The 17,251-nt window shown below is 46.3% G+C and overlaps 1 protein-coding gene and 1 pseudogene across 1 annotated transcript; both read left to right on the top strand.

The window, feature by feature from the left end:
- The first annotated feature begins 846 nt into the window (after positions 1-846).
- LOC119850208 lies at positions 847-1,910 on the top strand (annotated as a pseudogene).
- An 11,443-nt stretch (positions 1,911-13,353) lies between these two features.
- LOC119848929 (putative olfactory receptor 52P1) lies at positions 13,354-14,289 on the top strand. The gene is given in 3 exon segments (XM_038385344.1): positions 13,354-13,387; positions 13,390-13,834; positions 13,836-14,289. Coding segments are annotated over 3 exon segments (933 nt in total).
- Positions 14,290-17,251: the final 2,962 nt, after the last annotated feature.

Here is a 17,251-nt window from a genome sequence, read left to right on the forward strand (position 1 = left end):
GGGATTCTTTGTTCCTAAATGCAGGACTCTGCACTTGTCCTTGTTGAACCTGATCAGATTTCTTTTGGCCCAATCCTCCAATTGGTCTCAGACACTCTGGACCCTATCCCTACCCTCCAGCATATCAACCTCTCCCCTCATCTTATAGGGGAGAACTTCCTGAGGGTGGAATTCATCCCATCATCCAGATCATTAATGAAAATATTGAACAAAACTAGCCCCAGGACTGACCCCTCAGGCAGTCTGCTTGATACCAGCTGTTTCCATGGGCCATTGATAATTCTCATTGCCATTGCCTGAACCCCTCTAGTTCTGTGATATGCTGTGTGAGAAGGGAGCCCAGTACTACACAGAGGTGGGTGAAATATTAATTGGCTGATCTCACGGCATTGTATTTTCTGTATGATTCCCCATCCCCCGCCTCCTGGATACCAATGTGTTTTGCTTAGTTTCTCTCTGTGCTTGCACTGTGAGCAGGGTTTCACAGAGCTATGAACTATGTCCTGTCCTGAGTTCATACTGTTAAATTAGAACCTTTTAATGCATTTGAGGAGTTCAAGCTTTTCCCTCCAATGGCATACATGTTGCAATTTTTGACATTAAAGTTCATCTGCCATCATGCTGCCCATTCATCTGACTTGGTTAGCTCCCTCTGAGGATTCTCTGGGCTTGACTATGACCATAATAATCTGGTGCCATCTATCAATGTTGCCACCTCACTGTTCACCCCCCTTTCTAGTATTTATGTGCTAGTTGTTATCAAGTGTGTAAATCCCCTCACTGTGCTTCCCTCCTCTCACAGCCACCTTGAGCAATTCTGAGCCTGATCAATACTTCAGCTACCTCATGGCATCTTTCAACATCACCCCTAGTGAACCATCAACATTCATCCTAATGGGCATCCCTGGCCTGGAAGCTGCCCACTTCCGGATTCCTGTCCCTTTCTCTATGTTCTACATTATCAGCCTGTTGGGAAATTTCACACTTTTGTTTGTTGTATGGAAAGAGCAGACCCTGCACAAGCCAATGGACATGCTGCTCTGCATGCTGTCACTTACAGACATCAGCATGCCTACCTCCATCGTTCCGAAGGCACTGTGTATATTTTGGTTCAATTTCAAAGACATTTCTGTGAGTGGCTGCCTCACCCAGATGTTCTTTCTTCAGGTAGCTTCTGTGATGCACTCAGCCGTCCTCGTCACAATAGCCTTCGATCGCTATGTTGCCATATGTAACCCTCTGAGATATGCCACCATCCTCACCAATGCATGAATAGCTAAACTAGGGCCAATGGGTTTGGCAAGAGCTGTTCTCTTCATTTTTCCCCTGCCCCTGTTTCTGAGCAGGCTGCCATTCTGTGTCAACCGCATTATCCCCCATACGCACTGTGACCACATGGCTGTGGTGAAGATGTCGTGTGGGGACATTACAGTCAACAGGACGTACGGGTTGGTAATAGCGTTTGTCATCAATGGATTAGACCTGATGCTTATTGCCATTCCTACAGCCTGATCATCAGGAATGTCTTCAGAATATCCTCCAAGAAAGCTCACCAGAAAGCCCTCAACACCTGCACAGCCCACATCGGTGTGATAATGGTTTCTTATACTCCCTCTGTCTTGTCCTCCCTGACACACCGATTTGGTCAGGGCATGGCTCCGCATGTTCACATCATCTTGGCCAACCTCTATTTCCTCCTTGCCACCACGCTCAACCCTATCATTTATGGAGTCAAAATCAAAGAGCTTTGTGACATAGTGGGCAAATACACCTGCAGAATGTGATCACTTGCAGCCATTGACTTTAAATCTGCGTGACAAGAGGGGAAAGGCTATCTCCTCTTTAATCAAGGGTGCTCTGTCCCAGTTTGGCTTAGCTCAGCATTGTGGAAGTTCACTTTCTGAGAAGTTCCTCACACCTAATGTTTTAGCCATGGATTTAGCAGTGCTTGGTCATAGAGTGATGAGTTCCCTCTCTCTGACCATCACCTGATCTCTATCAGCGTCATTTGTCAGCCCCCACACCCCGTCACTCAGACTTTTTGTTACTTCCAGATCACGATAAAATGCTGCAGATTTCTGATACAAGGTGGCTTTCCATTGGACCCTGTGTAAACAGGGTTCTCGATCATTTTGACAAACAGAAACTATGCTTTCAGATAGCCAAAGAGAAATAAAACAACTACAATGCTGAACTTCTTTAGCAGATGTGAAGTGACCTGATGAACAAAATTCATCTGATTTGTCTACGTCCAATCCTTCAGGAGGCCGGGAGGATAAACCAAAGGTTTCAGTTGGAAACTGCAAATACAGGAAAGCTCCTGCAGGATTTGAGAACATTCTACTAGAGCTTGTTGTGAACCTGTAGACTACAGTGAACAAGAAGTTGGAGATGAGTCAGCAGAGTTGTGAAACTATGTGTTTTTGAGAACTGGACTGCTGTGTTAAACTATGACATCATCTTTAAGTCAAATTACTTACTGCTTTGACCTTTCAAAGTATACAGCAACCATTCCCGTTGTCGAAGATGTCAAAAGTTGGTGTTGAGATTTCAGGTTGGAGTTTGTGAAACAGAGATTGCCACCGAATGTCCAGGTGACTGAATCGCCTGCAGTACTGAGTCCTTCTACTGCGCTCAGTCCTGCCCGACCTAGATTGGCTGATATCTCAACCGATTTGAGCAGGTTTGGGTTGAAGGTCTCAAATACACGGATGCCGCTGGGGACAAAGTCTTTAGTGAACTTGGCCTATTTGCTCTGTTGTTGCTGTCACTATCTTTTAGCACCGCTACAACTGAAATATTGTTTTCCCAGATGAACTTGATAAAAAAAATTGTGCAACAAGATGCAAGAGGGGATTTTAGAAAACATTCTTCATGTTAGGCATCTATGCATCGACAAAAAATATTCTGGCAACATTTTGCACCAGAAAAAGTTATGATTGCACTGATCACTGCTGCTATCTATGACCAGTATTAGAAGCATTCTACCTCCAACAAAGAGTGGGAGGAGGAAATGTTGCCTTTTAGAGACTAACAGTAACAAACTAATTCAACTCAAAATACAGACATTGACTATGGTCATTGAATGGAATTAGAAATAAATAATATAATAATGTTATTGTTGTTTTTACACTACATACATTTTGGGCTCCTTTTAGACTATTTTTAACCCTATCATTCTCTGTTTCTGTTTGAAATGCCTGCCAACTCTCTCTTGAGCTATAAGTACCAGTATTGGGGTTTTGATTTTGACTGTCATCTCATAGCCTCGTTGCTAATGTGGACAAACTCCTGCTGGCGCTTTTTTTATCACATCCATTCTAGGTCTCTAACAAAAGCTTTCATGTGTTACTTGATGTAGACCATTGTGTTAAGAAAAACAATTGTTTTAAAAAATAGATTGGGCCATTTTTAGGTTAGTTTTAAGTGATTTTGAGCTATTAAAGCAGTAGAAATATGGCAAATTACCTGAAGTTGAGCTGGAGACAGAGCAGCAGCAGCCAGAAACACAAGGACGGGAGAAGTAGCCCAGAAGGCCCAGCGGGGCTGGAGCCAGAGAAGCAGCACTCAGCCAGAGGAGCCAGAGTTGGGCCAGGCAGAGTAGACCTGCTGAGGCAGAGCTGAGGAGCTGTAGCTGGAGCTCAAGAGCTCTGTGAGCTGCATCATGTCCCTGTTACCCCTGGCACAGAGGAAGTGTACGTTCCCAAACGACCTGTGAAAAAAGCAGCCTTCCTTGACTGTTCAGTTGTTACAAGCACACACGGACAACAAGAATATCAGCCAGACAAAAATGAGAGGGCTAAAGGAAAATGGGGCAGACAGCTGTATTCCTGTGTTCGACATACTCTTATGTGAATGGAATGGCAGGTTTTCATCCCAGTCAAATGAAATAGCTAAAAGTGGAGATGCAGGGTTCAAATGTGATCCAGGGGGCACTGATGGACTGCTCAATAAACATGCAAGTTCCCTTTCAATTAATTTGACACTTGCTTACACATAGATGGAAAGACTCAGTCAGCGGTGGGAGTCAAAGGATAGGGGCAATGGAGGTACTCAGGGTACAGCAGGTGGGGGAGCCGTGGGGGAGCTAGGTGGAGGAGGGTGGAAGAGAGGAGGGACTCAGTGTGTGGCAGAGATAGGGAAGAAGGGGGATGGAGCAGGGTCTGGGGCCACAGTCTAGGCATCGGGGGAGCTTCTGGCGCTCAGGCCAGTCTCCCCATTTGCTGGAACCATACAGCTCCCATGACGTCTTATCATCCCCAACTGTCAGAGCACTGACAGACCCCAGGGAGCCAGGGGTCAAAGCCCAGTGGAGTGGGAGGGCCCAGGCTCCCCTACCAACAACCCCCCTGCACATCACAAGCCTAAGACCTAACCAGTAGGTGGCACTCCCCTGCCAACCAACCCTGAGTGATGACCATCACGAGGTGAAAGACTTGCCGAGCATCAGAACACTTTTCCAAGTTAACACGTGTTTACAGATTCCTCGATATAAATAAATAAACAACTTTCCAATAGCTTCAAAGCTTGCAAGGAATGCTGATCAGTTCAGCACCATTCAGCCAAACGGGCTTAATTCTGCAAGTGCTGAGGATCAGTATGAAGGAGCCGAAAGCTGGCCAATCATTCCAACAGACATTTCTTGTGCTTTTCCTCGGACAGTTGATTTCATTCACATCTGTGTTAGAGCCACGGTTCTCAAACTATGGGAGGCGCGGGAATGTGTAAAGGGAGCACAAGCTGTGTGGTTTGGTTGGTTTTATTTTAGAGCTCTGCTGCAGCCCCAGGCAGCTGGAGGTTGTGCCGAAGGGCGTGTACACCCAGGGCAGGGGATAAAGGGGGACAGCACCATGGGGTGACAGCGGGAAGCCGCAGCATACGGAGCATAGTAGGGCTTCACACTAATCCCGCGCAGGGAACTCTTAGCAACTGTGACATGTCAGACGTCTGAGTGTTGTTACCCCCCCCAAAGTACTTAAAAAACAAACTTAAAACCATGAGCAGCAGCGCGCTTGAGTGAGAAAAAAGCTTCTATGAGAAATGGTTCGTTTTGTGACAAAGGGAGAAAAGCGTATGACACAAACTGCAGTGAGGGAGGCAGCAGAGGTTCCAGCAAAAAGCAGAAGCTAAAAATATGATGGTGCTTATTTCAAACATGTCGAGTTTTTTCACAGGAAGCTCCATGAATTAACAGGAGGAAAAAAAAGGTTTCTGAAGTGTATAGCACTCTTAACATGAAGACTACTGAGGCTTCTTAGTATGTAGCTTTGTGCATTGCTAAAGCTGGTAAAATGCACAACATAGGTGAGAAACTACTGCTTCCAGCTGCAAAGGATATGTCCTGGTGATGCTAGGAGAGAAAGCAGCATCACAGCTAGATGTGATTCCACTTTCTAATGCCACAGTTACGCACAGTATTGTGGAGAAGCCACTGATGAGAAAGAGCAGTTCCTAGAAAGTGTTTGTCAGAACCATTATTATTCAATTCAGATAGATGAGTCTACCAATAATAGTAGAACCTCAGAGTTACAAACTGACCAAAAAAAGAACAACAAGGAGTCCTTGTAGCATCTTAGAGACAAACAAATGTATTTGTGCATAAGCTTTCGTGGGTTATAACCCACTTCCTCAGATGCATGGAGTGGAAAATACAGTAGGCAGGTATAAATGCACAGCACATGAAAAGATGGGAGTTGCCTTACTGAGTGGGTGGTCAGTGCTAACAAGGCCAATTCAATTAAGGTGGACTTGGCCCGTTTTCAACAGTAGACAAGAATGGATTAATAGCAACAGTGGGAAAATTACTTTTTGTAGTGCTAACAAGGAATCATGGTGGATGTGGCCCATTCCCAACAGTTGACAAGAAGGTGTGAGTATCAACAGAGGGAAAATTATTTTTGTAGTGACCCAGCCACTCCCAGTCTTTATTCAGGCCTAATTTGATGGTGCTAAGTTTGCAAATTAATTTCTGTTCTGCCGTTTCTTCAGTCTCCCTGGACACTCAATAACAGACTTAAAAGTGGCCATTCTTCAAAAAAAAACTTCAAAAAACAGACTCCAATGAGAAACTGAAGAACTGGAATTAATTTGCAAACTTAATACTATCGTAAAGAACAAAGTTGTCAGACACATAGATGAACATAATTACTCGGGGAAATTAATAGGCAGTAGGTTTAACACAAAGGAAAGGAAGTATTTCTTCACACAACACACAGACAACTTTTCAAACTCTTTGCCAGAGGATGTTGTGAAGGCCAAGACTAGAACAGGGTTTGAAAAATAACTAGATACGTTCATGTAAGCATCGGTCCATCAGTGGCTATTAGCCAGGATGAGCAGAGATTTAAACCATGATGTGAAGTGTCCCTATCATCTGTTTGCCAGAAGCTGGGAAGGGGCAACAGGGGATGGATCACTTGATGATTCCCTGTTCTGTTCATTCACTCTGAAGCACCTGGCACTGGCTTCCATCACAGGACAGGATACTGGGCTAGAGGGATCATTGGTCTGACTAAGGATGGCTGTTTTTATGTTTTTATAAAGAGCAAAATGTTCAGGGGTTCCTTTGTCTGGGTTTTCCCTACTGTTCTAGAGTCACACCATGATGGGAAGGTACTTCCCAAGCCTGAGAAGAGAAGAATGAGGGGGGATTTGATAGCTGCTTTCAACTACCTGAAAGGGGGTTTCAAAGAGGATGGCTCTAGACTGTTCTCAATGGTAGCAGATGACAGAACGAGGAGTAATGGTCTCAAGTTGCAATGGGGGAGGTTTAGATTGGATATTAGGAAAAACTTTTTCACTAAGAGGGTGGTGAAACACTGGAATGCGTTACCTAGGGAGGTGGTAGAATCTCCTTCCTTAGAGGTTTTTAAGGTCAGGCTTGACAAAGCCCTAGCTGGGATGATTTAACTGGGACTTGGTCCTGCTTTGAGCAGGGGGTTGGACTAGATGACCTTCTGGGGTCCCTTCCAACCCTGATATTCTATGATTCTATGATTCTATGATCCTGTCGTGAATATTTAGCTAATGCATATAAATATATTGTTCCCCGGATATAACACGTAAGTGTGTATCTGCTTGTAATTACATTTTGGATGTAATCAAACCCAGTTTCCCTTTGGACTCATAAAGCAATTCTTGAGTGGAAACTTGGTTGTTTTAAATCTTAATAAATGTATGAGGGAAATTATTTCCAATATCTGGGCTTTCTGGTCACATTGGGGAGGGACTGGAACAACTTTGATGAAGTCATGAAGGAATTGGGGGGAGTGGCCAACTGGGAAGATGGAAGCTGACACCCCAGGAAGTGTATGTGTAGAACCGGCAGAGCTGGTAGGAACAGGGGAGGAAAAGCTGATGCTGTGGAGGAAGCTTCCAGCAGGTCAGTGGCACTGCAATGACCACAGCCCTCAACAGCTTCCAGAATGTGTTCACCCAGGGAGTGGCGATCCTGGCCCGTAAGATCATTTTTTTCAGGAACTATGGGGAGGCCAGATGATCAGTCATGCCTAAGATTAAGACTTTGTCACAGTTATTTTTAGTATAAATCACAGACAGGTCGCGGGCAATAAACAAAAATTCACAGGAGCCTGTGACTGTCTGTGACTTGTACTAAAAATAATCAGTTGGGGGGCAATGAAAGGGGGATGGTTACAGACCGATTGGGAGGATGAGAGCCAGAGCCCTGTTTCGGGAGCAGGGAGGGTCCAGCACCAGCTGCCACTGTGGCTAACAGCTCTGTGGCCCCTGCCACAGCCCCAGCGTCACCAAACTATGGATGCCCTGATGCCTGCAGCAGGTTTGAGGCCTGGGTCCCCATGTCGCCCACAGTGGCTGAGAGCTGCTGAGTCCTTGGCCACCCATGGCAGCTGAGAGCTCGGGGACCCCCACTGCCTGACAGCTCTGTCTCCGCTGCCCCAGGGCCGAAGTGAAAAATGTCACGGGGGTCTCGGAAAGGCACAGAATCCGTGACTTCCGTGGGGACATAATCTTATCCTTAGCCAGGCCAATGAAGAACTCGCTGTGATGACTGGGGAAGTGGTGGAACCCCAGCGACTGAGGCAGGGGCCGCACTTTGGGCAGGAGACACAAAACAGTCGCTGACTTGCTCCACGACTAGTAGAGATTCTTACCCCCTGGGCTCAGAGTGTCCGTGGGCTGCTGATCAAGTGACATGAAGCTGGAATGTTGTTGTCTCGGTAACGCATGATTCAGGCTGCTCAGTGCTTCTGTCCTTGGAGCTCCAATGTTATCGTATTCACAGATAAAGCAACCTGCTAATTCAGCAGACCTCGATGTTACTCATAAAGAAAGACCACAGGCACAGTTCAGTGCACAAAGACACCCGGCCAGGGTTTATTGTCCTCAAGGCATAGTCATAGCACCCTGGCTAGAGCCAAATGAACAAATAAGCTTATGAAATTCCTGTCGCAGGAGGTAATATCCCAAGAAATCCATACTGATTAGGGACCTAACTTCAGTTTACAAATAATTAAAGAATTGTGTGATCTACTGAGAGGTAAAAGAGATTAAGAACGTGGATCAACCATCACAAACTGATGGGTTGGTAGAACGATTTCACAGAACTTTGCTGGTGATATTAAAGCATATTTGTAGCCTCAGATTCGCACACATTGGGAACCAACTCTTCCCCTGCCTCTATCAGGAAGGTGCCATCAAGCCTCCAAGTTTTCTTCCTTTGAACTGCCTATATGGGAAGCAGCCTAAAGGCATTCAGACCTCCTTGGAGAACATGGAAGAGCAAAGACACCAGTCCAATATATTCTTCAATTAAGAAATGGCCCTCAAAGACTTTGCTGGCAGTTTTTTAACAAGAATTTTTCTAAATGCACAACAGGTACAGATTTCAGAGTAGCAGCTGTGCTAGTCTGTAGCTGCAAAAAGAACAGAGCACAAGTACTCATGTTTTTTTAACAAGGTACAGAGAAGGCCTATAACAAAGGGGTTCCAGTGTGAGTCTGCAAACTCAATGATTGAGTATATTGTTACTAACAAGTTTTCTGTTCCAAATTGCTGGTACAACGGCAGGGACCATTTGAGGTAGTGAGATTTTTATTATCTATGCTGCTATGGTCAATGAGAAACGGTTTTTTGGTATCATGTGGCAAGCAGTCCCAAACCATAGTGCAGAGGGCAGTACATTACCACACAGAAATGACAGCCTTCGCCAATTGCTAGGCTGAACAGTCTGCAAGACTCAGTTTGCTCTGACAGTCTGAACTCCTGTTATCAGCAAATCATTTCTTTGCTCTCAGGGGACAGTCTCAGGCTGTATTTCTCCAGGATCTATTGTCTGCTCTTCCAGCTGCTCACAGAGCTGAGGGAATTGTCTTGGAGCCCTGGCCAACCTGAGAGTCTGCAGAGACTATTCAGGGGAATCATAAAGGTCTCTGTCCAGTACGGCGAGTGTCAGACGTCTGAGATTCATACACTGATTCTCAGGGCCCTGCCTTCCTGTCTCCATAAGGAGATTTCCTGTCTGCGCTGAGTGGGATTTTGGTGATTTGCCTGATTCTACGATAAAGTTCATGCTGAGGGCTCAGGAAGGTTTCCAGGGTTCAAGTCAAGGACTATCTGGGCAGGAATTCACCAGCACAGTGATTTGAATTGTTTAGTATTGTCAGAAACATCAAGGAATTTACCAGGTAAAATTGGAACTACCAATGTATTGGAAACTGTTTAGACAAATATTAGTTTTTCAGACCAGTTCCTTGTCTCTTACTGTGTCCTTCTAGCTGTCTGTAGGAGCTTCCTCTTTTTGGGCAGGTGGTTTTTTTTCCTCTGGTTCGCTCACATTTTCCAATCAGCAACTCACTGCCCTGTTTAGAAGTGCAGCCAAAATCTCTGCAGTGGGTAACTCTCTTACTAGAGGGTTCACACAAGAATGGGTGCACAGAGGCCAGATTCTCCTCTCACTTTCTGCCTTCAGTGGGTGACATCCAGATGGAAACTGGCCTCCCTGAGAGAAAAATCACGTCCCCTGTGCTTTGAAATCCCTGTCCTTCAGGCCTACTCTCCAGATGACACATAAACTGGGGGTTTCCTTTTAGACTCTTTCAGCACCCTAAGAGAATACGCTCTCTGTAACTGAACGTGAAGCTGTGACTTTTGGAGATGGAAGTCGAAAGTTAAACAGAAGGGTGAATCTGGTCCCATTGAGTTTCAATGGCAAAACTCCCAACAGGGCCAGGAGTTCCACCCTAAATCCACAGTAGGGACTTAAATGGAATGGCCTGATTTACACCAGTCATGAGAGTCCAGTGACTTCAACTGGAGTCATCCTCTGGCCTCTAAGGACGGGTGATCTCATTTGGACCAAAGAATAACTGACAGGACAGTTGCTGAAATCTCAAATTCACAGGCTTAGAGGTTCAAAGCAATTAGGATAACAATTGTTTTGCAGGGGGAAGGGGGGTCTGCTCTCTCTGATCCCCTACAGCTCTTCTTCTGGAGAGGATGAGAAGCACCAAAAGGCAGTGAAAATAAAACCATGTTTCTGACTTAGAGGAAACCAGGTGGTGTTGGAAATCTCACCGGGAGGTCCAGGAATGCAGTGTCTGTGAGTGTGAGGGGAAGAGGGGACGAGCAGATCACAGTGGCGCGGAGTCCTGAAAGCGGGTGAAATAGGGAATGAACATACGCTTCTTTGGTCTGTGCATTAGGCAGGAATGAGGCCTCCTGGGGCAGAAGGTGTCTTGGACTGTAACGTAATGTGAACCATACTATAACAGATGGTCTCTGACACCTTCCCCCATCCGGACCATCCCTCCTCCTATGAGCAACCCCACTATGGCCTTGTGGTAACGTCAGCAATTACCAACATGGAAGAGCAGCCTCAGGAAGGGATGTCTGGGTTTCTAGCAGGCTGCAATATGTTAAAGTTTTGTGTTGTTTTGAGGCAGAGTTATTCACCATAGCTCCTTTTAATCCCCACGTCCTCTCTCCCTCCCACCGGGTCTGTCCCTTTCTCCTTCCCTGCACAGGCAGAGCAACTTCTGTGGTTCCCTTCACCCCGGAGAGGCTGATCTCCCCCTTTTCCCCGGTGCAGGCAGACACTGAGTTTAATCCAGTCTGAGGAGATATTTCTGTGGCTGTCACTGTGGGGTCTGGCAGCTGGTTTAGGTCATGAGTGAGGGTATAATTGTGTGTCAGGGCTGGGAGTTTGTAAGGTGAGGGACATACATGGACAGGCAGGCAGCGCTGGTGGTTGTGGGGGCAGAGAGCGGGGTGTAAACGGACAGGCGGGCAGAGCCGCTGAAAGTCAAATTTTCTTTGTGATTTTTGCCATTTCGTCAGTGGAAAGAACCACTGATCTTTCCTGCTCAGTTGGTTCAATCTCCCATGATACTCCGAGCCCCTGTCGTTACTCTCCTTCCCCATCCCAGGCTGTCCCCATTCCAACAGCACCCTGGTCGCCAGTGTCTTCTCCATGCTCCCCAGTCACCCTGTCTCCCACCACCTCCGAGCCGCCACACGCCCCTCACGCGTCTTCCTCTGCCGGGGGTGAGGTGCCTCCCATCACACCTGCTCCCTTGGCTGGGGTAGATCAGTGGCTGTGTCTCACCAGTGAAAAATCTCCCACACCAGTGGCAAATGCCAAGGCACCTGTGCTGCTGATCTTCAGGCACCCATAGACACTACGTGTAGCTTTGGGAATTGCTAAACAGGAACAACTCACAAGCTGAGAAGTATGCACATAATGATAGCGGGCAGCTCTGGGACATGTGAGTGCCTAGAAAAATGCAGCTGCCATGTGCAGGGGCCACTGGTATCTGCGTGAAACAGCGGGCCACTTGAACACAGATATTAAACCCTGGATGCTCTGGGACCATTTGTCAGCCAGCTCTGTTAGCCATTAATGGCGAGGGTTGTACAATTTTTTATGGAGTCAAGTCATTATTTTTCTCATCTGAAACGTTCATCCATGCAGTGCCTCACGGGATCCCTCAGCCTCCTACAATACACACCTACTGTAACATTTCCAAGGCACTGAGTCACATAAGAATTTCTCCCCATAGGGCTAAATTTCCCAGGGTCATGAATGGAAAAAAATGCCTTCAGTAGGTTCAGGCAGGAGCTTGCAGGAAAAATGCCTCCAGCTGACTTCGGGGGACATGTTTGTAGATTCCAAAGCCAGAAGAGACCACTGTGATCATCTAGTCTGTATAACACAGGCCTGAGAATTTCCCCAAAACTATTCCTAGAGCAGATCTTTTAGAGAAACTTACAACCTTGATTTAAAAATTCTCAGTGATGGAGGATCCGCCATGACCCTTGGTAAATTGTTCTAATGGTTAATTAATCTCAAAGGTTAACAAATGTACACTTTATTTCCAGTCAGAATTTCTTTAACTTCAACTTCCAGCCATTGGATCATGTTATACCTCTGTTTGCGAGTCTGAAAAGCCTATTATTAAACACTGGTTCCCGGTGTAGATACTTACACATGGTTATGAACTTATCCCTTAACTTTTTTGTTAAAGTAAGTAGATTGAACTCTTTGAGTCTATCAATGTAAGGCAGGTTTTATAATCTTTTAATTATACTTCTGACTCTTCTCTGAACCCTCTTCAGTGTTTCAACATTTTAATCATGGACACAAGAACTGGACATAGGATTCCAGCAGGAGTTGCACCAGTGCCAGTGACAGAGGTAAAATAACTTCTCTACTTCTCCTTGAGATTCCCCTTGTTATGATCCAAGAATCACATTGGCTCTTTTGGCCACAGGGTCACACTGGGAACTCAGGTTTAGCTAATTATCCCTTCACCCCCCACTGAAAAATTGTGTTCACTAAATCCGCTTCCCATGAAAGTCCCCCATCGTGTAAGCATCGCCTGCATTCCTTCTTCCTAGACGTAGATTTCTACGTAGCGATACTAGAACACATTTTGGTTGCTTCGACCCAGTTTACCAAACAATTCAGATTGCTCTGAAACAGTGACCTGTCGTGTTCATTATTAACTGTCCTCCAATTTTTGTGTCATCTGCAAACTTCATCAATATTCAGGCATGAGAAGGGTTAGCAGCTGAGTTGCTGACACGTCTCTCTCCTTACACTTATCAGTTAACACCTGTAACTTACCTCTCAGACGAAGCTTGGCTTGGTTACCTCCCATTGAGGATTTCTCTGGACTTGGCTCTGACCTTAATAATCTGGTGCCATCTGTAAATTTTGCCACCTCACTGCTCATCCCCTTTTCTAGATTGTTAATAACTATGAAATATTTACCATTCTATTTGTTATAAAGTGTGTAAACCCCCTCAATGTGCTTCTCTCCCTTCACAGAAACCTTGAGCATTTCTGAGCATGATCAACGTATCAACTATCTCATGGCAGCTTTCAACTTCACCCTGTCTGACCCTTCAAATTCATGCTGACGGGAATCCCTGGCTTGGAAGCTGCTCACATCTGGATTTCTATCTCTTTCTGTATGTTCTACACTATCAGCCTGTTGGGAAATGTCACAGTTCTGTTTGTTGTAGGCAAAGAGCAGACCCTGCACAAGCCGATGTACCTGCTGCTCTGCATGTTGGCGCTCACAGACATCGGCATGTCTACCTCTGTTATGCCGAAGGCACTGTGTATATTTTGGTTTAATTTGAAAGGCATTACTGTGGGTGGCTGCCTCACTCAGATGTTCTTCCTTCATGCGGTTTCTGTTATGAAGTCAGCTGTCATTGTGATAATGGCCTTCGATCGCTACATTGCCATATGTAACCCTCTGAGATATACCACCATCCTCACCAACACACGAATAGCTAAGCTAGGGCTAGTGGGTTTGATACGAGCTGTTCTCTTCATTTTCCTGCCCCCTGCTCCTGAGCAGGCTGCCATTCTGTGCCAACCGCATTATCCCCCACATGCACTGCGACCACATGGCTGTGGTGAAGATCTCGTGTGGGGACATCACAATCAACTGGACGTATGGTTTGGTGATAACATTTGTAGTCATCGGGTTAGACCTGACACTCATTGCCCTGTCCTACAGTTTGGTCTTCAGGGCTGTTCTCAGAATCTCCTCCAAGAAAGCCCACCAGAAAGCCCTCAACACCTGTACAGCCCACATCTGTGTGATCCTGACGGCCTGTGCTTCCTGCCTCTTCTCTAACCTGACCCACCGATTCGGTCAGGGCTTCGCTTCCAACGTGCGCATCATATTGGCCAACCTCTATTTCCTCATCCCTCCCATGCTCAACCCAATCATTTATGGGGTCAAAACAAAAGAGCTTCGTGACAAAGTGGGCAAATACATATGCAGAATATGATTTCCTGGGGCCACTGACTTGAAACTTGTGTGACAAAAGGGGGGAAAGGATATCTCCACAGTCATCAAGTTTGCTCTGTCTCAGTTTGTCTGAGCTCAGCACTTTTGAAGTTCATAGTCCGAGTACTTCCTCACACCTAATGTCTTACCACTTTCAGACCAAGCATTGCTCTATCCATTACTGAGTTCGCTCGCTCTGACCATCCCCTGACCTCTTTGAGCAGCACCTGTCAGCCTCCACCCCCCCACACCTTGTCATTTGGCCTTTCCGTGACTTCCAGACCACCAGAAGATACTGCACCTTTCTGACGCAATGTGGCTTTCCATTAGCCTCTGTGTGAATAGGTTCTGGATCAGTTCGGCTAAATGAAAGCTATGCTTTTTGATCACCAAAGACAAAGATAGCAGCTATAATGCTGAACTTCTTTATCATATATGCAGTCACCCGGTGAACAAAATATACCTGATTTTTCTACTTCCAATCCTTCAAGAGGCCTGGAGGATAAACAAAAAGTCTCAATTGAAAAATGGTAACACAGGAAAGCTGCTGCAGGATTGGAGGACATTCTACTAGAGCTTGTTGGTGAGAGTTATGAAACTTTGTGTTTTTGAAAACAGGACTGCTGTGTTTAACTATGACATCACCTTTGAGTCAAATAACGTACTGCTTTGCACAGTTCATTTTGGAGTCGCTTTTCAGCTGGAACTTTCAAAACATACACTAACCGTTCTCATTGTTGAAGATGTGAAAAGGAACTGTCAAGATTTTATGTTGCAATTATGAACCAGGTGAAATAGAGATTGCCACAAAATGTCCAGTTGATTGAATCGCTTGCAGTACTACTTCCTTCTACTGCGCTCAGTCCTTCACAGCCTAGGTTGGCTGAGATCTCATTTTTGCCATTGTCTTGTGGAGACCTTGGACAGTTCGATCAGCAGTGGAGAGTTTTGCTAATGGAGGTGTACTGGTCTCATACTCAGGACTATCAAGTTGAGCAGTTTTGGGTTGAAGTTCTCCAACAGATGGATGCTGCTGAGGACAAAGGCTTTAGTGAACTTGACTCATTTGCATTTCCACTTCTGTGTCTACCTTTTAGCAATGCTGCAGTTGAAAGTTTTGTTTTTATCAAGTTCTGCTAAGAAAACAAACGGCACAAGATGCAAGAGGAACTGTTAGAAAACGTTCCCCATATTAGGGCATATATGCAACAATACAAAATCTGTTGTGAACAGTTTACACCAATGAAAGAAATGATTGCACTGTCATTGCTGATGTATGATGAAGTATTTTACTTCTGACGAAGACAGCAAGGATGAAATGTTGCCTTTTAGTGACTGACAGTAACAAACTATTCAATCAAAATAGGACATTGACTACTATGATTGAATGCATTCAAAATAAATATAATATTATTTTGTTTTTGCACTATATACATATTGGACTACTTTGGGGCTATTTTTAACATTTGCCATTTTTTGTTTGAAACATCCGCCAACCCTCAATCGGGATACAAGTACCAGTATTGGGGTTTTGAATGTGAATTTGATTTTCATCTCACTTTGTTTTTAATGTGGATGAACTCCTGCTGGGACTTGTAGCTTTTTAAAAAAAATCATATCCATATTAGGTATCTAACAAAAGCTTTCATTTGTTACTTGATGTGCTAGTAAAAAAATGGATTAATAAAAAAACCCTTTGTTTCAATAAATAGATTGGGCTACTTTTGGGTTAGTTTCTAAGTGACTTTGGGCTATTAATGCAGTACAAATCTGGCAACTGCAGTAAAGAGGCAGAGCTGGGCTGGAGGCAGAGCTTGGGGGCTGGGCAGACGAGAGCCAAGAGCTGGGGCACCACAGACCAGATGCACCTGTGGGGAACAATACTGATGCCAGGACCGCTCCGGGGACAGGCCCACATTTGTAAGGGGCCCCTAATAACTACTTGGAGGCCCAAAAGGGTCAATCCAGCCCTGACCATAACCAAGCAATGCGCTGCAAGGTGTGCCAGGAGTTGTAGTTTGTGCGTCGCTGCCTTCCACCAGGGCCCTTGGTCCTGCGCTGATAGTGACACTGCTAATCCCAGAATGCCCTGCACCATGCTGTGAGCTGCCCCAGTTGAAGTGGGTTGAAGGAAGCAGACCAGAACAAAAGGAAATGGTTTAGGGAGAGGGTTCCTGGTGCTATCCCGCCATGCCACCCTCCCCATGGGGACAGGATAGGGTCTCCTGGTTTGGCTTCCCTGCCCCCGAGTGTCCCCAACTCTCCTGGGGTGGCAGCAGTGCTGTGACTCCGGCATGGAGCCCCCCAGTGACCCTGATGCCCGGGTGTGGGCTCCTGGGCAGTGTCTTGGCCCTGCAGCTTCACTCTGGGTGTGTGCATGTTTGTGTGTCCCCCTCAGCCGCCATCTAGGGTGGTGTGGGGGAGGCTGGTTGTCTGTGGCCCACAGGGCCGGGGATTGGAGTGTGGTGACAGTGGGCTGGCTGCGCCCGCTGCCAATGGGAATGCCCAAAACTCGCCCGCCAGAGCTCTGAGAGGGGAAGGGATAGAGCACAGTTGGGGGAAAGGGGGCAGTTGTGGGGCAGTCAGGTGCAGTGTGGGAGCTAGCAGTGACTCGTGTATGGGGGTAGGAGAAGTGGGGTGTGAAGCTGGGTGGTGGTTGTGGGGGCAGAGGGAGGGAGTGGCGAGTCTGGGTTGAAGGTGGGTTGTCTCTGAGTGTGGGGGAAGAGGAAGGATGAGAGGGAAAGTCTGGGTAGAAGGTGGGGTCGGGGGACAGAAGGAAGGAGGGAGGAGAGCGTCTGGGTTCAATGATGGGGGTTGCTCCTGTGTGTGGGGGCCAGTAGTAGGGAGGGAGGTGACAGCCCTGGAGTGAAAGTGGGGGCTGGGCAATAGCAGGGTAATTGAGGAGAACCCTTGTGTGACGGGTGGGGGTTAATTGTTGGTGCGGGACAGAAGGAGGGGCCAGG

Source organism: Dermochelys coriacea, chromosome 1 (assembly GCF_009764565.3).
Source record: "Dermochelys coriacea isolate rDerCor1 chromosome 1, rDerCor1.pri.v4, whole genome shotgun sequence".
Taxonomy (NCBI): Eukaryota; Metazoa; Chordata; order Testudines; family Dermochelyidae; genus Dermochelys; species Dermochelys coriacea.